Genomic DNA, 23816 nt, shown 5'->3' with positions numbered 1-23816 from the left:
AGCCCCTCCCTCAGAAATACGCAATAGAGTACCTCAGGGATGAAGTGTTTTTGCAGGCCAACCCGGAAGTTAGCGGTGCACGGGTTCCCTCGATCGAAAGCCTATGCGTTTTTCCCATAGACTTTTGGAAAATCGCAAAAAATAAGCTCTGTGTTTAACAAAGGATTATGACACTTACACGTTTTGTCCGTCAAGATAATCTTTACAAGTTAACACAACATTTATACATTTTGAAGCCTAAATTTAAAAACTTTTTTTTTTTTCTTTTTTTTAGGGTAGCTTTTTCTTGATTGTCTTGATTTTTATCTTTTGTATGTATGTTTTTTATTTATATATATATATATAACTTGTTTTGCTTTGTGTGTGTGTTGTATTCTCATTTGCTTGTTTTATGTAAAGCGCCTTGAGAAGCTACTTTAAAGGTGCTATATAAAAATAAAGTTGTTATTATTATTATTATTATTAAATAAAGTCGTCAGATATAAAAAGCTAACAGTAGGCTATAAACGGACTACAGCACACCATGGTCGCGGATCAACGGCACCACCACCAAGCTTCCTCAAACTTTATTTAAAAAACAACTTTATTTAAAAACATGCTCGCTGATTATGATCTGCGCTGTGTATGAATACTTATCCACTTTTTCATAAGAAATGCTGTCCAAATGTCCTGTTTGTCATGACATCTAAAGTCCCCGCCAAAGGAAGTCCCTTTTAGCAATTTGTTAGCAACCGCCATTTTTAAGACACAATAAAGGTTTAAAAAATCACAAGTGGGTTATAACTGGTGTTTTATGTCATAGATCAAAACGTGAAAATATTTAGAGGCTTTGTTAACCACAGACCTTATTTCAGGCGATTTAGCAAAAACCCATTCAAAAAACCCATAGACTTTAGGACGATGGAACCGGAAGTCCTAAAATGCTAACTCGCTTCCGGGTTCCAGTCTTTGCTATGGCGGAAATGTAAATAATAGCGTCAATATTGCCATATCAATTTGAGCCCGAATCAGACCCAGATAGCAGTAATGATGAAGAGGGTCAAGCAGAACCTCTGCAAGCACGGCTTTTAAAGGGCGCTTATGAATGTTAAGTATTTTTGTTTGTATTTGTGTCAGTGTTTAGATATGCTGTCACTTGTAAATGTTACTGCTGCCCCATAGTGTTCTGATTAAAGCTTTACTGTAGCTGAATACATGACTGAGTAGTAGCATTTTTGTAAAGGTATTGTTTAATTTATAGCATGAAACGAGCATGTGGGTAAACACAACATAAAAGCCGTAATGAAACAATGCTGTACACTGATAACAGAAACGCCAACAAACACCAACAGAAGTTCGCTGGTGTGATTACATAGAAGTTTGTTGGTGTTTGTAGGCGTTTGTTGAAGAAGTATGAAAAAGAATTTAGCTAACTGGCTGGCGAAGCCAAACCGCGTTGGTCTTTGTTTACATCCCAGAAACTATATAACTTTATAAAAAAAATAAAACATACTTACAGGTTGGTGCCCATAAACAGCAGCTTCTGCTTTTAAAGTGGGAACTGCTCCATCTTTCAGTAATAGTCTTTGTGCAAATCCAGCATTGAACTTGTGTAGATTCTGGAAGCTGTCTTCTGTAAAATGTGCAGCACAGACCGCTAAATTAGCATTGTAATTGTCAGGAACAGAATTAAACATAAATTTTAAACATTGTTCCCAAAGTCCAGCGTCCCTAGGAAGAAGACTTGTATGCACACAACATGACCTCGCCCACTTTTTTGTGTGTTCCCGGGGGCAGAGTTTATGTTAATTGTAGGGTTTATGATGTCACCAACCTGGGAAGAAGCTTGTTGTAGTCCAAACCGGTTGTTTTTGTCGGCATTAAACTGCCATAACTTTAAAAGACAATATCTCCATTTGCATTGAACTTTTAGCACTAACTTTGCAGATACTAATGTGGTGGCTTTCTCTGTGTTGCAGCATTTATTAAAACATGTTTATGTCATATTGTACTAGCAGAATATGCCAAGAGTGAGGGTCTGATTCAGCCAGATGTTTATGAGAGGGCGTTTCTGGACATATCTGTTGCTGATTTCTGTATGTCACCTTTTATTCACTCAATCTGTTTATATTTACCATAGTCACATTTAGTTTTTAGCCATACCTTAGCTTTTCCACACCCATCTATGAATTTGCAGTGTTTCCATTCAGATGTTTTTATGCATATTTTGAATTTATGCATAAAAACAGCTGGATTGGAAACAAGACTACTGTTACATTATGTTGAGAATTTATATTATACTAATTTAATTTAATTTTCATATTGTTCATACTGTTGAGAAAATATTTTACATTGCCAAAAAAAAAAATTCTAAACAATTCAAAGTTTGTACTGTCGGGTTACTTTTGAAACATTTGATGAAACTGAAATTCTCAATTTAAAATGAAAATGTAATTTAATATTTTTTTTTGCAAAGATAAAGGACAAAATATGTTTGCAGTTACATATTAACAAGGTCATAGTCAGGTATATCTAATAAAAACAAGACAAACGCAAAAAATCTAGCTTGTATTGCTGTGTTACTTTTGACCCACCTGTGTGTTACTTTCGTCCCAACTGACCGGGTCGAAAGTAACAATGTGCAATTTATGTTCAAAGTGAAATTATACTGAAGCCGTTCTACATTTGTACAAAATACCACCTGGTATTGATAGACCACACTTGTGAGTTATTGACCACAGCAAAAATATATTGCTGTCTAAAGCATATTTTAAAAGTACATTTTTGTGAAAAATGGTATTTTCGTTCCTGCTCTCCCCTACAGTGTTGTTCAGTGCAAGATTTTGATGTTATTTAAGCTAAAATAAAGTAAGGGAAAATATTTGCACTAACTGTTAAAAACTAGTACTGTATGATAGATACAATGATAGAGACACAGCTGTTTACATTTTTTAAGTATGGCAAAAATATTTTAGTAATGAAATTTGAAGTAAATGAGAAGTAATGCAAAGGAAAGTAAATTCTCAGAAATTGTGCGCTTTCTTGTGCTTGAATGTTAAAATGGCCCTCCTATGAGGTGTCAATCGCAGCAATGGCCCCCAGCCAATTTGAGTTTGAGACCCCTGCTTTAGAGGCAATTACTGGAACAGTCTCAGGAGTGTATCAATTGTTGGATGTGCACCAGTGATGCCCAAATATGCTGCCTATGTAGGCTGCTCAGTAGTTTTTGTAAGTCTTGTGTGACCATCCCTCACGTTTTAAATGTTGGAAAGACTTGAAATGCCTTGTTTTGGTTGTCGGCATCATGATTCACACTGACTCGTACACCTTGTCTTTCTTCCTGTTCAAACCATTTCACATGTTCTAATGGCAAATGCATTTGCTCTGATCCGCTTCAGAGGTATAAATAATGTACTACACTGACCTCAGTGAAAATGATAATATTTGCTGGAAGCTGTAGTATCAACACGTAGATGTGTGATGTCGAATGCTTTCTAAACAAATGATCCTGATGTTTATTGGATCCAGATATAATATGCTGTCCCCATGAGGTTACATGCATAGTAAGAAGAAAAAGAGCCCTTTGGAGGAGTGTGGTTGTGGGGTCTCGGCCCCCACCGGAGAACAGCCAGTGTTCCACGGATTCTAGGAAAAGCTGTTTGCTCAGAGTCCAGATATTCACACATGCGGTAAATCTACTCCTGTCCCCTCCCATTCCTATATAGAGGGCTTTGGAGAGGAGGGTCTCCTCCTGCCTAACTGCTGTAGCCCTCCCATCCTGATATAGGACATTCTGTCCTTTTTCTTAAAGAAAAGGCCCTGATAGTTTGGGGAAATGGAGGTAATGTGGTCCCCTACCTTGTTGAGACTTATCACAAGATCTTAAGTGATTTCTCAACTTTTTAATACTCTGACCAATCTTTATTTAGATGCTTAGGATTCATAATTGTATCTTTAAGTGTCATTGAAACTAAGTTATAATACATGCTGTGTTGTTTACCTATGACTGGGCAATATACATAGAAATTCTGTCTATGTATTCTGTCTATTTTTTTTATTCTTTATTCTTTAGATTTTATATATATATATATGTATTTGCTCTAAAAAGACTTTAAATGGGAACTTTGGGCATTGTTGCAAATTATTTTCAAAATATATAGTGCGATTTAATTAAAGTGAAAGAGAAAATCTAGTGACAAACACTACAGTTCAAACGTTTGGGGTCAGTACAATATTCTTTTTAAATAAATTAATAATTAAAAAAACATTTTAGTTACAGTAAAGTAGGGCTTGGCAATATGACCAAAATCTTATATCAGGATATGAGTCATTTTATATCACGATAACGATATATATAACGATATAGTTATTTTTGCTTTAAATAAGATTTTTATAATATCAAAATTTTCCATATCATTGAAATTTCATAATTATCATCAATTTCAATAATTTATTTAAAAAATTAATACTAGCCTAAAAAACTCTCAAGCTTACTGAAGACAAACTGTGATAAAGAAAGAGCAAAGAAAACAAACTACAATAGAACAAAGACAGATGAAATAGACCTACATGAAAAAACTTCAAGCACTAGAAAATGTATAAAGTAATCAAAGGTAAAAAAAACAATGCATAGTCTTTACTGTGTAAACTAAATATACATTTATTCTTATTAAAGTTACAAAAGCAAGCAGTGAGAGAGTTTCTCTTTTGTTGTTTGATTAACATTAATAATGACAGCAGGTAAATTTGGATGCTGTCTCTTTAAGACTGACTGCACCGATCCATTAACTCAATCGAGCCTTGTCTTTCTCAACTGTACCTTCACTTAAGACATAAGGCTCTGTTTACTTGCAAATACTTGGTCACTTTGGCACATAGGTATGTGTATTTAACCGTTCAAGCCCAATTAGGCCTCAAAAAGCACTCAGTTCAGTCCTCACACGCTCTATGAGCAGCAGCTTCATGTCGTGCGTCTCTCAGAGAGCGCGAACATATGCTGAAATCAGGGGCGCTGTTAGGGCCCAGGACGCTAGGGGGGCCCCAAATCACGACTTTGGATTTTTTGTGTGTGTGATTTTATTTTTTATTTTTTATTTTTTTTTTTCCTTACATACACCAACACGTTAACTAATAATATTGTAGTAAAATACAATTTAAATCTGTAAATTATAGAAAGTAAGAAGTGAACGTGAGCACCCTCTCTCGTCACTTCAGAACACAGCGCATGACATATTAACCGCACAAAAAAGAACAGGATGGATGGAAAGAAGCACCTGTCAGGAACACAAAAGTGAAAATGTAAAAAATAAAAAAAGTAGGGATGAAGACGTTAAAAGGAAGTTTTCCTTACGAAATGGGCCCCTTACAAATAAGAATAAACAGTTGGAGATGATTGTTGGTCGCGGATGTGTCGAAAGACCCAATTCAAGAAGTCTGTTGTGCAGGCGGTCTTCTGTGTGGGTGCAAAAACTTTATTCTTCAGAGAAACCTTGAATCATTATTTCCGAATTTCTTTGTGTTGGCTGGGGATATTTCTATATTCTATGGGCTCTATATATTCGCGAGGGCAGGTCCGAAATTGCGTTCCGGGGGGGGTGGCGGTTGTGAGTTTCTCCCTCGGTAGAAATCGCATCTCGGTGGGGAGAAATGGGAACGCGGGGGCACCGTGATGTGACCGCAAAGGGCACTTTCACTTTCGCTCAAGCCCCCACACCCCCACCCCCCTGTGCACGCCACTGTGTTAGTTGATATAATGCGCCATGAGTTTCCACCACATTTCAGAGGATCTGTTGGATTTACATCACGTAAATTCCATTTTAAAATCCATTTTCCCCATTTTCATACACAATCTGTATCTGATATATATATAAATCACTTCGTCAAATTATATATTTGAAAGGATAGCTATGCAGCTTCCAGTGTAGGCCTATGGAATTTGAATTTAAAAAACTATAAATGTCTTCGCCAGCCAAAGCGCCAGCCAAAGCGCAAAAGCACGTTTGAATTATCAGTGACGCACTGAACGTTCTAATCGATCGAATCGATCGGTTGAAATCGATCACGTTTCGAGGGTGGAGGGGGGATGTTACTTGAAATAATATAAATGTTAACTAATAAATTATTTCAATCTCTTATTAAATGTCAAAAAAAAAAAAAAAAAAAAAAACTATTCATCTGGAAGAAGGGGGCCCAAAATTTTGTCTTGCATACCCCCCTTAAAACTCTTCACGGCGCCCCTGGCTGAAATGAGTTTTCTTTCGCTGCTAATTGCACTTAAACGGTTTAAAACCACTTGTTTTAAAACCGCAATGCTTAAAAACGATCGTCCAAAATCTTTACCAGTTGACAATCTCTATAATTTGCATGAGTTTTGGACGATCGTCCAAAATCTCTAACAGTTGACAAATTTCTACCGGCTAATCATGTCTACCAGTATATCGCCCACCCCTACTTATTGTGCTTAATATACTTTAACATCGAGCACGTCTGTAATTCGCGATTGCCTTCTGAGAGAGGCAGGTTTCATGCGCACACTTTGTCAGTGTGTGATAGTCAGCATGAGCGCCGCACCGACTTCCTTTTCAGGATACATTGTGCTTATAACTCTTTTAGCACCAAGCACGTCCCGCTCTTTATATTCTCATTCATGCATTTCATCACTCTGAAGTGTCAAAAGTGCAATATATTTACATACTACGAAATATATGATATAGCAAAATTCTATAACGATAGAAATTTTATTTCGTGGTAACGATACATATCGTCATATCGCACAGCCCTACATCCTATATATGAGAAATCAGATTTCAAAGCTATTCCAATCATATTTCATGCAATTCAAAACCATCATGGCGAACAGTGTGCATCTTAAGTGTCTTAGCTGAAGGAAATAATCCATTATTTATCAGCTTTAATATATTGGCCAAATTTTCTTATTGGGTCGATAACGATAACATTAAAAATGAACATATATCGGCCGATATATTGTGCATCCGTATTAAAAAAAAAAAAAACGTACTGACCCACAACTTTTGACTATGAGAGATGCAATCAAAACATCTATCTTAATGTTCTTCATACTTGCAAGTGGCGAGACAAGGATATATTTTCAAACTAATCTGATGACATGGTCATGAAACTTAATGGTCACAGCGAATTAAAATCATTGCAACCATGTTGCTTAATTTGCAGTAGCAAAACCATTGCAAATATTTAGTGAATATCTTATCTTTCCCAGTTTACCTCAGTTGCTCTTTGAGATGTTTTTATTACAGTCTAAGCAGACTACAGATAAACTCGCCTTTGATTTCCTCTTTGGCCTGACCTTTTCATTTCTCACGTAACCTTTTCTATTTCTCTCTTTCTGCTGGATGGAGTGCAGGAATCCCTCCACAGCTTTCTACCAAGCTTTCCAGTCTGGCAGTAGGCTGAAGGACTCAAAGATGACCTGTGATAGGTACAGTAATGGGAAGGACCCTGGTGTGACAAATGATGTTTGAGGTGTGCTGCATGGGACAGGCATGGCTTTGAGGCTTAAAAGGTGCTCTCTGCATTAGAGCTCAGCGCAAACATAACCCCATAATGCTCATATGCAAATTGCAATATTAATAAATGTGGGCTAAAAGGGGTACTTAATTACGTTTCAAACGCATTGCTTTTTTTCATTAACACAATTAATTAGCTCAAGCCAGTGTTGAGTTGCAGTTAAGGATTCATGCCATGATATGATCATTTGTTTTTAGGATTGTGCAAAAGCAAAAATGTTCATAATTGGGCTAGTTGGTTAGTTTTCTGAACATCTAGTTGACTGGACCTGAGTGTCTCCAATTAAATGCATCACAGCTAAAGATCTTAAATGCCTGACCTGGCCCATCATAAGTAGTGTTCGACCGATATATTGGCATGGCCGATATTTGGAAGTTTTTAATGGTTAAATTAGTTTGGCTGATGTGTCTGACTTTTATTTTGAAAGCGCTGAGAATGCCAGTGACTGAGAGTCCGATCTCTCATACCCAAAATTATTAGACAGAACTGTTAAACGAAGAATGTAAACGGTATACAAAAAAGTATTACAGCATTTGCTTTTCTGTTATTAGTAAAAGAAAGGCAAATGCTGTAATACTTTCTCATTTACTATCAGCATTCAGCAAATATGCATTTCTATCATTTAAAGAAGTCGTTTAACCTTGCATACTTTGGCAAATCTAACTGTCAGGTCTTGTGAAGTGTGCATTTGTATTTTGTAGACTGCATAAAAACGTGTTACTCTATGAAACAATCGGTGCGAATTGAATGTGGACAGGAGAGATCAGCTTCACTGGAGACGCACGATCGACAAACTTTAAATCCTCGATTTCAAACTATGCTGCGCTACATCCAGTTGGCCGAAATATCATATTCATGCCATTTTCACTGTGTGCTATATGTAAAAAATTAGTGTTATCCTTGTGTTTATTTGAAAAATATTATTCCTAATGCACACAGACTTACCAGATTACTGAGTACCCTGTTGGTTACAGTGTTGACTTCCTTTTTATTCATATTTCAACAATTTCTTTATTTGTCAATAATACTGTAATATGATTACATAATCAAGAAGTTGCCATCTAAAGTATGTGTATTTTACAGATTTATTTTTTTATCGTTTAAATAACTTTTTTTAATACCAATTTTCAAATTCTAATTTTGTAAATAGTATGTCAAATAAATACAAATTTCATTTAATCTATTGTAATGCATGTGTTTTTACTATTTTTTAATTAAATAGTGTTATAGGCCTATATATATTGGCTTTATATCTGCCATCGGCCACCCTGCTTGCTAGGATATTGGCATCGGCCATCAAAAAAAATCACTATCGCTCGACCAGTTGACCATGCAGCCCATGCCTAGTTGTTTTTCATGTTGATTTTGCCTACTTCCTGTCAGATAGTGTCAAACTTGACACTCCATTTAATGGCTATTTGTGGCACTTTGATGTGATCTCTCTTCCAAGTCAGTCTGGTTTCTTGACACTAACCTTACATTCTCAACTCACAACATCTTGTTTTAAAAGACAAGAATAAGTAGTTGCATAAGACAAGCGATCCTTTGTTTGTATGGACAAGCCTGCAAAAGCTTTATGAGAGCCTTTAAATACTTTTGCTTGAGGTTATCAGCAGCCATTGCTGTGGTCTTGGGTATGTTGCAAGACTGGATCTAATTTGTCAGTCCAACAAGTTCCTCAACATAATGTTTCTTTAAGTGCAAAGGTTCTGCTTAAAATAATCTTTGGTCAGTATGTTGACTCAGTGACATTAGAGAGGATGAGATGAAATGTCTTTTTGTATGTGTTTGTGCGGCTTGAAACTGCAAGACTGTACTGACCAGAAAGTGTTTTTTTTTTTTTTTTTTTTTGTCACTTTTACCTTTTTTTTTAATCTTTGAGATTGTAGAATTCTTCAACAATTGCGTATGCATGTGTACGTGTGTATATGCTTGTGAAATTTATCATAACAACATGGAGAGCAGTTTAGTCTCCCAATTTGTGTCGGTATGATTTTGTACTTGAATGTGTTTCCTCCTAAATGGACCTTTTATGGTTGATGCTAATCTGCTTTTCCTGTGCAAGTAAATTGTAGGGAAAAGTACAGAATGTCTCTAAATCAGTGTCATCATTGTCTGTCTTGACTGTACACGTAATCCGCTTTAGTGCTATGAACGGATAGATGGGTTCAGGAAAAACAACCACAGCATGAATACAAAAAAAGTGTATAAATATACAGTCGGAAAAAGAAAATTATTAATAAGAAGACAAATTAGTTTCAGGTCTGGTCTAAATTTTCTATTTTAATTAAAGATGTACCAATGTATCGGCTAACAATCGGTATCGGCCGATAAAAGCTATTATCATCACTTTTGGCCATCGGTCGATTGTTTAAAAACTGCCGATGGTCAGGGCCGATTATATCCTGATTCCTGTCAGTCAAAAGGGTGCGGAAAGACGTGTTCAGACTGCAACTCAAACATATTGTGTGTGAAGAAAATCACTCTTGTGTTGAATTTTAACGCATTAACAGTTTAAAAATAGTAACGTTAAAGCAGGCTCTCTTTGATCCCATGAATCACCCGTAGTTCAAGCCCGGGTTGCCAGGTCTGCGTTTTTTTTTTTCCTACATCAAATATTATTTGTAGCGCCTCCTATCCAATAATTGCAAAAAAATTTGTGCTTTATTACTTCTGATAAGAATAAAAGTTTCAGCTTTCAAATTCTGTACATTTTATCATGAAATTCAAACAATAAATGGCGTTTTGGCACTCTTAAATGTGACGTGTCAGATCGCTGTAATGCCTCAGTTCAGGCGGCAGCTCGGAGCGCGAGTCTTTTCTTCCTCTTCAATACAAGTTATATCTCGAAAAAACATGAATGAACATCAAAGGTATGTTGAAATATATTGTACAACTTACCAGAATGTATCATGTCTCATGTAATCACTTTGTGTTTCAACCGCAGAAAGACGTCATAAAACAGCTTGTGAACAATACCTGTCACACCATGTCACTTTTACCTCAGGAATGTTTTCCAGTGTTCACAGTTATTTAGCTATCTACATATATAAAAAAAAAAACACTAGAGAGGAGCTTATTTACTGTTAATTATGTTTGTGTAAATTTGCCATGAAGACAAGTGCTTATGAAAACTACCTTATGTGATACTAAGTTTTATACATTTCAGTTTTTATTTGAGTGTAATTATTATATCTGAAAATAAACAGCAGCTGAATATAATACCTCTGCTGTTAATTGTAACCTCTAATATTGTAGTTTACCAAATGAGAGGGTTCCCTGTATAGTTTGCAACATTATTTGGGAGAGATTTTTTTTTTTTTTTTCCTTAAGAAAAAACAAACTATCGGTATCGACCAATATCATTCTGAATAATCGGCTATCGGTATCGGCAGAGAAATTTTGTATCGGTGCATCTCTAATTTTAATATATTTTAAAAAGTAATTTATACCCATGATGCAAATTTGAGTTTCCAGCATCATTACTCCAGACAGCGGTGTCACATGATCATTCAGAAATCATTATAATATGCTGATTTGATTCTTAAGAAACCATTCATAATTCATTCACAATCAATTCAAATTCATTTTTTGATGTATAGAAAGCTCAGAAGAACATCCATCCATCCATCATCCTTCCATATCTGTCTATCCATCTATCGATCGACCTTTTTATCCATTTATCCATCCATCCATCCAGTGTAAAGTATACAGTACAGCGTTCAGTGATGTGATTTTCTTGTGCATGTTTCTAAATTGAGTTAACATTAGACTCCACCCGCTTTGGACAAAAAACCCTGTAAAAGTATCGGATAGAGGCCACCGCCCCCCACACAGCACTGTACTCTTCTGTACTCCACTCTATTGTTCTGTTAGAGCTGTTTGTGATGGTTAGTTGTCGTTATGAGGGGCAGAGTGACTCGCACGCTGCAGTATTCTCCTGGACTCATGCACCGCTGCTCCATGAGCCGCTTGATTTCCATGCGTGGCAGGTAATTTTAGCGCGGTTTGTTGGAAGATTGGTGTGTGCATGCATGTGGCGCAATATAACATGAAAAAAAGGTAACACTGTGTTTGGAGAAGGAAGCGGCAACAGGAGCAGTTTGTTATTCTTTAATGTGCAGGCTTTAAATGTCTGCAAAAATGTTGTGATGTTTTTACGCAGCAGATGTTTTAAATAAGACTTCTTCTTTTTTCTTTTTTTTTTCCCAATTGCAGTGCCTCTGGAGCAAGTGTGGTCGCCATTGATAATAAAATAGAGCAAGCGATGGTAAGTTTTTCATTTATTTATATATAAAAATTTTTAGATATTTTTATATTTTAAGAGTTTAAAGAGGACCTATTATGCTTTTTTACATTTTCAACTTTTAGGCCGTGTGTCCACCAAAGCGTTTTTTCCAGCGGCTAGTGTACTTTTCCAATTGTTTTCAATGGGAGTGCCGAGTTTTTTTTTTTTTTTTTTTTTTTTAACGACCGGAGCGTAACGAGGCGCTAAGCGTCCTTTTCACACTCAAGTGCTGAGCACTCTGCGTTTTTTACCGGTCGCTTCAAGTTGAAGAATGTTTAACTTTGAGTAAAACGCTATGCTCATCACTGTCACTTTTTACCCAGCCATCCAATCAGAGTGGAGGAGGGGTGGGACAAATACAACACCGGCCAACCGCCACATTCTGCTTGTGCTACGTCAACAGATGACAACAATAAGCATAATAACAGAACAAAATAATTTAAAACAAGAGCCAGAGCAAATTGTACATTGTATCAACATTTTTATATAGAAACCGTACAGAAACAAATCTGTGAAATGAGATACTAGTAACACTTCCTTGGATATCCGTATCATAGCAAGCAAAGCGTCTCAACTGGAAAAAAACGCTGTGCTGCCGAAGCGCTCTCAAGTACTAACAGAGTGTTTTCAGTAGAGCACCTAGCATTTTCAGCTGGCTAAAAACGCTTTGGTGGACACGCGGCCTTAGTGTGTAATGTTGCTGTTTGAGCATGAAAAAGGTCTGCAAAGTTACAAAGCACGGAGTCACTCCAATATCAGTAAACACTGTTTCTGAATTCCCTGAAACACCTCAACTGTAGTCCTGAGTTTTCTTCTGGGAACGAACATGTCACAATATGCTTCAGTTACATACGCAAAACAAAAGGACGAAGCCTGGTTCATTTGCGTTAGTATTGTGTTGAAACTCATGGTTATGGTAAGAGGCGTGAGATTTCTGAAATGGGCTTGAAATGGTTGACTAATCGCACACTGGTCCAGCCGACCAATCAGAGCAATCATTGTGCTTTTCGGGAAGAGGGGCTTCATAGAGACAGAAACTAAACAGAGCTTTACTAACAGACTGGGAAGAGAGGGGCTGCAATAATGTAAAATATGTGAAAAATAATGTGTTTTTTGAACATTTAAGAATTAACCTATTCTAGTAGACCCCAAAAAGAAAAATTAAGACTTTGTAAAAGGGAATAAAAGGTCCTCTGTAATAATACTAAAATTAGTAAGACCAATTTTGAATGGGTTCTGATGCTGTTGTACTGTTTGCTGAAATTGTCATGTTTTGGTTCTAGGATTTAGTGAAAAGCCATCTGATGTATGCCGTGCGGGAGGAGGTGGAGGTGTTGAAGGAGCAGATAAAGGAGCTCTATGAGAGAAACTCTGTGCTGGAGCGAGAGAACGCAGTGCTCAAATCTCTAGCCAACAGCGAGCAACTCTCCCAACTCACCGTCCAATCCAATTCCAACCCATCCAACTCTCCCTCCCAGCTTGGGTCCATCCCGGGCCAGGCCCAGCCCCAACCTCAGCCTTTCCTTCAGCTGGACGCAAATAAGACCATGGACTCCCTGCCACGACAACCGCAGCCCAATGTCACCTCCGCCTGAAGCCTCTGCGAATTACGCATATATCATTAGAACAGCAGAAACCCTGTCTTGTTCACTACTTCGCTGAGCGTGCATGCTGTCGGCCATCAGGACGGGTGATCATGAGGAGAGGTGATTTCTGCTCGGGCGCAACATGCTAGCATGCCACGGTGGACAACGGTCTCGATTGGGGCTCCCGCATGGCCCCTTCCCCCCCGGACGAGGTGGAGAGTTTGTGAAGAGTTATTTTTTTAATAAAGAGAATCCAGCCATGAAAGCGGTGTATTTTTTAGCATTGCAGTTTTCATGTTGTAAGAAGCGAGAGTCTATTTTCAGAGCCACCGTACTTCACATGATTTCGATTCACCTGTCAAGTTCAATTGTACTATTTGTTATTTATTATTATAGGGCTGCTATTTTCAGAGAGGAACAATGTCACAGATGATAAGGTCGAGAGGAACCTCTTCGATTCTTAAATCCAACAGTAATTGGTCATAAATTCAAGCGGCAGTCTTACAATATCAATCATCAATGCAACCATAAACAGTGAGAAAGTAGCAATGGGTAGAGTTCAAACACTAACAGCGAAGTTTCTCTGTGGATAAAGAATGTGAACCTGGTGTGAATGTACATTTTGTATAGTATAAAGAAAAAGAGCGTAACAAGTTTGTACAGGTTTGTGGGTGAAGATCTAAACTGAATCCTCAATGATCTACCCTGATGAAGAAAACTTCAGTTCTGTTGCTAGTATGTTGGAAAAGAAGTCAGTTGCCATATTCTCCTGCCCGCTACCCTGATGTCTCGTGTTTTTGGGGTTGGGAAGGGGATTTAAAAAAAAAAAAAAAAAAACTGTGAAATTGTTCAACCTACTTTGTAACCAAAGATGCAAAGCTGTGTAATTTTTGTTTTTTTCCTTTCCTTTCCTTTTTTTTTCTTTTGTTATGCACTCTATGTACTTTTTTTTTTTTTTTTTTTTTTAATTGTTCCTCACAACAATTTTTTTTTGTTGCTTTTAGGCATGTTCTGCATGATCTGTTATCTGTAAATGTCAAACCACTTTCTTACCTCATATTTGTATTGGGCACTCATATTGTAAGTAGTCTGTGAATAGTGTCTGCGGGGGAAGGAGATATGGAGGTGATGGTGAGGAGAAAAAAAATGAACTAGTGTGTGTGACACTAGCCACAGAAAATGAAGTGAGCCATGTTTTGTTCATTTAAATGGTGTTTGAATTTCATATGCCAATAGTTTTGTTACATTGCAAATTTTAATGTATTTAAATAAATGCAATATTCAAATTACCAAACTGCTCAGGAATATTTGTATTAATGCACATTTTGTTAGAAATGGGGTGTTGTCTGTAATACTCTTCTGCTTTATGCACCATGATGATTATTTTCACACTTTTAAATCTCACATACCACCGTAGGCAGTGACTTCCTCATACTGAGAGGAAACATGATGGATTTACCTAGATGTGTGGGTTGATGACACATACCACTTTTCTTTTTTTTTAAGTATACCCTATTATTTTAAGTCTACAGCATATAAAATTTCAGGCACAAAAAAATACCCACGTATTCACTGAGAAGGTTAAACTTGAATTAATCTTCTAATATAAATCTTCAAAATGATTAAGTGAGAGGTTTAGGCATATCAGATTTGTTACTTCATAGTTGGTGTATGACTCGCTATAAAACAGCATGATACAAAGTTTCTGCAACTTACCTCAGCCTGTTAGGTAGTAGAAACATACTGATTTTTATTATTTTAAGAATTCATTTTTTTAGCACGTTTTCTGTCACACCCAAATATTCATTACTTTTGGATTTTGAGATGAAATATGATCTGGACATATTCTTGTTTCATGTGATCCAAAAAACAAACAAAAAAATGTAGATACAAATGAGTATTTAACCTGTTTTACTATTAGTTCATTGTATTGTAATTGTATTTTTTCCCTAAAGTACTTAACACTTAGTATGTCGTTGTCACGTATGTGCCCTAAAAATGGTAGTATAGACAACAACGTTGTCAAAATGATCCCGCTCAGAAGGATACGTGAAAACTGCTGTATTATGCTTCCAGGCCAGTAGTTGGCTGTCACTTTTTTTTTTTTTTTTATAAACAAAAACACTATGCACCTATAGACACGTAATTTGTATGCGCATGACATCAACGTTTTCATAAATGTGCGTTTTTTGTAGTTTACACGGAGATGATAACGGTATCGTTTTCAAAACCCTAAAAACCAGTTTTCAAAAGTTTGCGTTTTCAGGCCCCCAAAATGCCGCTGTCGTGTAAATGAACGCCCAAAACACACAAAAAGTTTTCCGTTGTATGGTGTCATGTGAACGGCCCCTTAAAGATGAACCAATATTAAAATTTTAAATTATAGTGTAAAATAACTACAATTAGGGGGCGTTTACACGACACCATTTTTAATTAAAAACGGAAAACGTATGCGTTTTGGCCGTTCATTTACACAACAACAGTGTTTTGGGTCCTGAAAACTTTTGAAAACAGGTTTCAAAGTACAAGAAGAAAAACTATACCATTATCATCTCCGTGTAAACTACAAAACGTGAATTTGTCTAAACAAGACATGTAGCATTGTTATTGTTTACTTCCTTGAAACGGTCTAGAGGTGCTTCTTTACAAAGTGACTTCGCCAACTACTGGCCTGGGAGCATAATACAGCATTTTTAGTCGTTTTCATGGATCCGTGTGAACGGGGATCTTTTTGACAATAACATTGTCTGTATGCGGAAAAACGCAAAGAAAAAAAACATTCTTTTTTTTAGTACATCGTTGTCGTGTAAACGTACCCTTAGTTTCAAATGTTGAAATGAATTTAGTGCATAATGTACAAAAAATTAGTATTTGTTTTAAAATTGGCTCTTACAAGAATGCATTTAACAGTGTTTTATATAATCAATATTGGCTGCTAACAGATGTATCAAATTAGACATTTGTTGCACAATGTTGCATTTTTTTTAATTGAAATATTATAAAACATCTTAAAACAATCTTTTTTTTGCTCTACAAAAAGAATGTGTTCTGCTTCATACAACCGCTTTATGAAAAACAAAGTTTATCCAGAATCATTTAAATTCTTTGAGCTGCAACAGCATTACGTATACATAAAAAAAAAAAAAAACAGGACGGCATCAAATATCAAGGGCAGTTCAGGAGACGACACAACGTAACTGAAATTCAAGGACAGTTATACCTGTTTTGTGAGGACAGAACAGCAGATTTTTAGAAAATAAACGTAAAAAAAAAAATTCACTTTTCTAAAACAACAGCGTATCCACTTTCTGATGAAGCCTCTTCCATCAGGGATATTTAATGCGAGTCATGAACAGCGTTAGTTCAGCTCCAGTCCTTGTTTGCCTGTTCTGTCCTGAAGAACTATTGTTCAGTGTGTGATCAGGAATAGAGACACGTGACCAGTGTCTCAGAGTTCAGCTCTAGGCCACAGTGACAAATCGCCCCCCTTTACTGCTCTGCTGCGCTGCCGCCACGCGCTGGTCCTTCAGAATGCGAAACCTCTCATTGAGGGTCATTCCGGTCTGATAAAGAAAAGCAGAACAACCAAGGTGACCATCAGGTTTACCAGAATCGATCTTGATATTACAAGATGTAAATGTGTTTCCAGGAGCTGTTTGGGAACAGACTGCTTTTTCTCCAAATAGGAAAGCAAAACACAGATTAAAGTTCAGTACTTAGTGGAATATTTTAAGCAGATTTCTTAAGTGCGTGTAAATGATTTGAACTACCGGATCAGTCATTTTGGTTTCAGAAAAAAATGAATTGTAATTTTATTATGCAATGAATTATGGTCATCTAATATAAAAACACGTTTCAGTGACTTGACAATCAATGTAATTGTGATGTGTCCTACCTGCTTTCCAACACTGTTGATATCAAACTGCAGGGCGACACCTTTAGGAGGTTTCCTCTCTGGCTCTTCTTTAGGTGGAGGTGAAGAACGTGTAGGAGTCACGGGATGCAGCGACCAGGACTGAGCAGGCCTGCAGCGGAGACAAAGAAAGAACATCATTAGTTATGCACTTCAAAACTCTTCAAAGCATTCACAACATGCCAGAAAGAGCCTCAAAGGTTAAACCTGTCAAACTAAAACAAGACAAAACAAATGGATGTGGTTAAAGAAAATATACAGCTTATCTGAACATCTTTATGAGTATCATTTCAAATCCAAAAACACAAAATACAAATAAAATATCTGAATGACAAGCATTTTATGCATTATGAAATTGTGCATCTGGGTGTAATAAAATGTAATCATACTCGGGCTGTGTTCTAGCTGTGGGGTTGTCTATTGACACAGTGAGGATGCCACTGTTGTTTGTAGGAGTGCGCCACCTGGTGGAAAAAGGGGGAGAAATCAGTGAAAGAAGTAACTTATGCTTAGCTGCATTTATTTGATTAGTAACAATACAGCAAAAACAGTAATATTGTGAAATATTACAATTTAAAACTGTTTTCTATTTTAATAATTTATTCCTGTGACTTCAGCATCATTACTCCAGTGTTCAGTGTCACATGATCCTTCAGAAATCATTCTAATATGCTGATTTGATGCTCAAGAAACAATTAATAATAATAATAATAATAATATTATTATTATTATTATTATTATTAACAGCATCAATGTTGAAAACAGTAGTGCTGCTTAATATGTTTGTGGAAACTGATCCACCCCCACCCTCCCTCAGGATTCTTTGATTGAATAGGAAGTTATAAGGAACAGCATACAGTATATTTGAAATAGAAATATTTTAACATAACGTCGTTACTGCCACTTTTTATCAATTTAATGCATCCAGTATTAATTTCTTTAAAAAAAATGGGTATGATGTATAAATATAAATGTATATCTTAGTGACCTATTTGAATAATATTAACAACTTAAAGCAGCAATATCACTAAAAAAATGATTGCATAGAAAGAAAAAAAAAAAAAAAAGAAAAAAAAAAAAAAACTTGGGGTTTACTTACGAGCGAGTTCTCTGTGTGGCTTGAGCAGACTGTGTCTTCTGAACTTGTGCATGAACCTATTTATTAAAATATATATAAAAAAAAAAATTAAAATCAGTACAATCAAAATTTATTGGTTTTAAGTTTTAATTCATAGTTAAAATTAGTATTTTAACTACATTTTCATATGAACATCCAGTCAGTAATGTCACTATTTAAAGGGTTAGTTCACCCAAAAATTAAATTTCTGTCATTAATTACTCACCCTTTCAAGGCCCAGAAAGGTACTAAAGACATATTTAAAACAGTTCATGTAACTACAGTGGTTCAACTTTAATGTTATGAAGCGACGAGAATACTTTTTGTGCTCAAAAAAAAAAAAAAAAAAAAAAAAATTCAACAAATTCACCAAAAATATATTAATTTATGTTCTGAAGATGAACAAAGGTCTTACAGGTTTGGGACAACATGAGGGTGAGTAATTAATGAAAGAAATTTAATTTTTGGGTGAACTAACCCTTTAAGTAGGAGTGAAGGATTTGTCAGCCTGTGCGTTATATTTTTTTGTTTTTTCTGCTGACATGCTAATATACAAACTTTAGAGCTGGAAGGACCAGTTTCTAATTTAAATATGTTATAAAGAAATGTGAGTGTGACCCAGACACAAGAGCCAATGTGTAACTTAAGCTGACATATGCAAAAAAATGTGTTCAAAGCTACATGTCATTTTGTGAACACAAATTTGTATAAATGCATAAATACAGAGCAATCATATTATTAAACACTTAAACATGTTAACCATGTATGTGATGATACTCACTGAACAAACAAAAGGCTCTTCAAAATGTGAAGAGGATGTCACATCAGAACCAAATTCAGTGAATTGCCAGAAGGAATTTTTCAATGCATGCACTAGTGACAACAAGTGATAAAGTTAACAGCTTCTATGCTGCTCATCTGCCAGCATCTGTGTGATCTCTGGGCTGCAAGATAATTAGCTTCTTACTTTAAGTCCTCTTCTGAAGAGGAAGGTGGCCTGTCGTGCTTCTCTCTGTGTTTGTTGAGCAGATGGAACATTCCTGTAAAGAGCAGATGATCAACAGAAGACAAACATTTTCACATCACTGAGACAACTTGAAGAAAGAAAAAAAAAAAAAAAAAAAAAAAAAAAAAAAAATCCTCTTATTTTTCAACCCTTCACAGTCTAAATGGTTACCAATGATATTAACTCCCACCCAATTTTTTTTTCTCATTGATTAGCCTGATTTACTTAGAATTACATCACATGACTTGCATTGTGGGTTGCGTTCACTTGACATTCTTCGTTTCAGTGTTGTCAAAAGTACCGATTTCGGTGCCAAGTCAGTACTGAAGTTTTAAAAATGTTACCAACATTTCCCCCCTAGCATTTTGAGTGCTGTTGAGCGGATTCTTCAACACCTCTGACTGGCCATTGTTCACACGCTCAACAGATATGTCCGCGATTGGCTACAATGATCAACGCTTCAAAAACATGTTGTAAACAGACATCTCTGACGCTCTTCACCGAGCGCTTGCACAGATACACACGGGTGTGTTTGAAAGCATGCGTCTTTCAGCTGATCCGTCTATCAGTGGATATATTAAGGATCTGCTAATAGATGCCTGCGTTCAAACGCACCTGTGTGTATCCGTGCAAGCGCTCGGTGAAGAGCGTCAAAGATGTCTATTTACCAACCACACTGCATGAACACAATAGCCAATCAGAGGTGTATAAATGCACTCAACAGTGCTCAAAATGCTAGAGGGAAATGCTGGCATCATCACTAGGCCACTCCCGCACCATACATGCATCATAGTAGCCGGAGCAACTTTTCTCTATTTACAGATATGACGAGACACGAACGGGCGAGTGATGTATGTGCGCAATTTCCCAAAAAACCATCCTGACAGGTCTAAAATATAAACACTTATAACTGGCTTACCATAGTAAATCAGGGTAAATCAACACATTTTAGAAAAAGGATTGATGTATGTACTCATTATTTAAATTATTAATTTTGAAAAAGAAAAAAGGTTACATAGTGCACCTTTAAGCATGATGTTTTTATGAGCTACATATTGGTTTCTTTTGCACCATGTTTTCACGCGTGCTTTCATAAGGCACTGCACATATAGTTGTGGTCAGAATTATTGGCACCCTTGATAAATATGACTGTAAAGATGACTGTAAAAATAAATCAGCATTGTTTATCCTTTTGATCTTTAATTCATAAAATTAGCAAAAATCTAACCTTTCATTGAAGGAAAAGAAATGAAAAGAAAAAAGAAAAAAAGAAAAAAAAAAAAAATCACATTATCAATACTTTTTGCAACCTCCTTTTGCCAAGATAACAGCTCTGAGTCTTCACCTATAATGCCTGATGAGTTTGGAGAACACCTAACAAGACATCAGAGACCATTCCTTCATACAGAATCTCTTCAGATCCTTCAGATTCCCAGCTCCATGTTGGTGCTTCTTCTATTCAGTTCACTCCACTCATTTTCATTCGGGTTCAGGTCGGGGGACTGGGACGGCCATGGCAGAAGCTTCATTTTGTGCTCAGTGACACATTTGTGTTAGTTTTGATGTTTGTTTTGGATCATTGTCTTGATGGAAGATCCAACCACTGCCCATTATAAGATTTCTAACAGAAGCGGTCAGATTTTGATTTATCTCTTTGATTTATCTATCAAATAGATAGAATCCATGATACCATGTATCTGAACAAGATGTCCAGGACCTCCAGCAGAAAAATAGGCCCACAACATTAAAGATCTAGCAGTATATTTAACCGTGGGCATGGGGTACTTTTTATCCATGTGTGCACCAAACCCATCTGGTGGGTTTGCTGCCAAAAAGCTCTTTTTTTTAGTTTCATCTGACCATAGAAGCTGGTCCCGTTTGAAGTTCCAGTCTTGTCTGACAACTGAATATGATGGAGATTGTTTCTGGATGAGAGCAGAGGATTTTCTTGATACTCTCCTGAACAACTTCTGGGGATGTAGGTGCTGTTTGATCATTTTTTTTTAGGCTTTCTGAGACTCAAGACTCAACTAATCTCTCCAATTCTCCAGCTGTGATCCTTGGAGAGTCTCTGGCCACTCAAACTTTCCTCCTCACCGTGCATTAGGATGATATAGACACATGTCCTCTTCCAGGCAGATTTGTGACATCTTTAGTTGATTGGAACTTCTTAATTATTTCCCTGATAGTGGAAATGGGGATTTTCAATGCTTTAGCTTTTCTTACAGCCACTTTCTATTTTGTGAAGCTCAACAATCTTTTGCTGCACATCAGAACTATATTCTTTAGTTTTACTCATTGTGATGAATGATTAAGGGAATTTGGCCTTTGTGTTTCCTCATGTTTATACTCATGTGGAACAGGAAGCCATGGTTGGACAATTTCATGTTCATGATCACCCTGGTGTGCTAAAAACAAAATGTAAATATGAATGGGAATATACTTCAGAGATATTTTACTCATAAAAAATTCTAGGGGTGCCAATAATTGTGGCCAACGTGTTTTGGAGAAAAACATTTATTTTATAATGTGATTTCCCCCCCACTTTCAATTCTTTTTCTTCAATGAAAGGTTAGATTTTTGCTAATTTTATGAATTAAAGATCAAAAGGATAAACAATGCAGACTTATTTTTATAGTCATCTTTGATCACATTTACCAAGGGTGCCAATAATTCTGACCACAACTGTAGCAATCACACAGCTTTCAAATTTATCTCAGATATTAAAAAAAAAAAAAAAAAAAAAAAAAGTCATCTCACCATTTTCTGCGAAGCCGAAAGGGTCTGTGAGAAACTGAGCCCTGAGGTTTGTGGGAGTCCATCTGTCTGTTTGGTCTCCTCTGGAGCTGCATCTGTCGCCGCTGGGTGTTGCGCCGCTGGACAAATGGCTGAGATCTCTGAGACAGGTGAAAACGAGTATAAATTCATTCACACATGTATGACAACAAAATCGCCTTTTAAGCCCAAAGTTTGACCATTCCCACACTAATTACCATAATCGCCCTTCAGTACAAGATCAGTTTCCACACCTGGTTCAAAGCTGCATTGTTTGGCATCTGCCGGTTCAGCATTGGCCGGTTCTGAGCAGGTCTGTTCTGGGCAGGTCGGTTGAGTGGACTAATCCCTTTAAGCAGAGTGGCATTTTTTCTCGCTGCTAAACCAGTGATGACCCCCTGCCCACGACGCCTGGCCACCGTGGGAGGAAGCTTGCGGTTTTGACCGAAGCGTTTGTTCACAATACCTCCTACAGCTGGCCAAAACAAAAGTTGCAGATGCTCATCAGATTTGCATGCTATAAAAAGCTGAAATATCTGTAAATTTGTTGCTATATTGTGGCTCTTGGTCAAATTTGTAATCCTAAAACATGCTTTCAAAAAACAACTTTTTAAAAAGAGGGAAATATTACAAAATCTTGTTTCCTCAACTGAAAAGATTTAAATAAAAGGTAGTTGTGACTTTCTCTCACATTTCTGACTTCTTTTCTAGCAATTGCGAGAAGTTTTTTATTACGTGGCAGAAACAAGCTTCCATAGAATTATAAACTTAGATGGGCTCTGTAATAAATCAATAAAAAAAAAAAAAAAAAATAATAAAAATAAAAAAAAATCACATTCTGACCTCTTTTAGATGGCACTCCAGGTCTTGAGCCAGTTTTCCTCCCCTGGGTGAAGCGACCTTTAACAGGGAGTCTGTACTTTGCCTTCTGGGCCTGGAATTGTTTCTGTTTCTTATTCAGCCGGATTATATCATCTGTAGAATAAGAAGGCAATAAATTTGAGCAAAGCAAACTATATAAATCACATCATACAAGTGTTGGTTTGTTCAATTAAACACTAAAAATAACAATACGCACAGCAAACAAAAACACAATTATGATACATGAAGGTGAATTCAATAAAACATGCCTTAAATATGTATAGAAAAAACATTAATTAGCAATCTGGTTAAAAAATGATGCTCAGGATATGTAGCTAATCGCAGTCAAGCTATCACACTAAACGTCGTTACAATACAACACAACATTGATAAAGGTGGTACGTGTATTACATTCCGATACCAAGGGATTGCTGCTATGTTTAACCCAAATCAAGCGATAAATAAAATGTAAAATATCAGCTAAACACATCCGGCTAGTTTTATCTGTGGCATTACCTAAAGACATGTCAACCTTATCGAGACCATCTGTACTTCCACCACCAAACGATTGAAAACCAGATTTGCTCATTATGTAGATCGCTCTATGTTAGATATGAAGAAGCAAACACACTGCCTTCACGTTAGATCCAAAAACACTGGTGAACAAACTGAGCCTAGCAAACTAGCCAGTTTTCATTGCGCACTCAAAGCTTCTGCGCTTGCGCCGACCTAAGCACAACACGCTG

At 36.6% G+C, this 23816-nt stretch overlaps 2 protein-coding genes and 1 long non-coding RNA gene across 4 annotated transcripts in view; 2 read left to right on the top strand and 1 right to left on the bottom strand.

Annotated features, from left to right (window-relative positions):
• LOC127497321 (uncharacterized) overlaps window positions 1-6282 on the top strand; it is a 14095-nt gene extending 7813 nt beyond the window's left edge. Inside the window, exon 2 of the long non-coding RNA XR_007925508.1 lies at window positions 57-6282. This is a non-coding gene — a long non-coding RNA (uncharacterized LOC127497321). The remainder of the gene's footprint in view (window positions 1-56) is intronic.
• LOC127497269 (TSC22 domain family protein 3-like) overlaps window positions 1-14692 on the top strand; it is a 24770-nt gene extending 10078 nt beyond the window's left edge. Inside the window, exons 2-4 of one of the 2 annotated variants that reach the window (XM_051865635.1) lie at window positions 7361-7435; window positions 11743-11794; window positions 13096-14692. In XM_051865635.1, the coding sequence (XP_051721595.1) occupies window positions 7361-7435; window positions 11743-11794; window positions 13096-13407 (439 nt within the window). In that variant the 3' untranslated portion in view covers window positions 13408-14692. Of the gene's footprint in view, window positions 1-7360; window positions 7436-11742; window positions 11795-13095 lie in introns of those variants that run through there. The other variant, XR_007925496.1, reaches the window with a different exon arrangement.
• Window positions 14343-23816, bottom strand: LOC127497307 (UAP56-interacting factor-like). Its single transcript, XM_051865689.1, has 9 exons — window positions 23587-23816; window positions 23053-23184; window positions 22464-22684; window positions 22195-22331; window positions 19396-19468; window positions 18411-18466; window positions 17701-17775; window positions 17294-17423; window positions 14343-16961 (listed from the first exon to the last, which is right to left on the bottom strand). Exons 1-9 carry the CDS (start codon window positions 23657-23659, stop codon window positions 16860-16862), a joined length of 999 nt encoding a protein of 332 aa, XP_051721649.1. The 5' UTR covers window positions 23660-23816; the 3' UTR covers window positions 14343-16859.

Source organism: Ctenopharyngodon idella, chromosome 2, assembly GCF_019924925.1.
Source record: "Ctenopharyngodon idella isolate HZGC_01 chromosome 2, HZGC01, whole genome shotgun sequence".
Lineage (NCBI taxonomy): Eukaryota > Metazoa > Chordata > Actinopteri > Cypriniformes > Xenocyprididae > Ctenopharyngodon > Ctenopharyngodon idella.
This window is presented reverse-complemented; position numbering and strand designations above follow the sequence as displayed.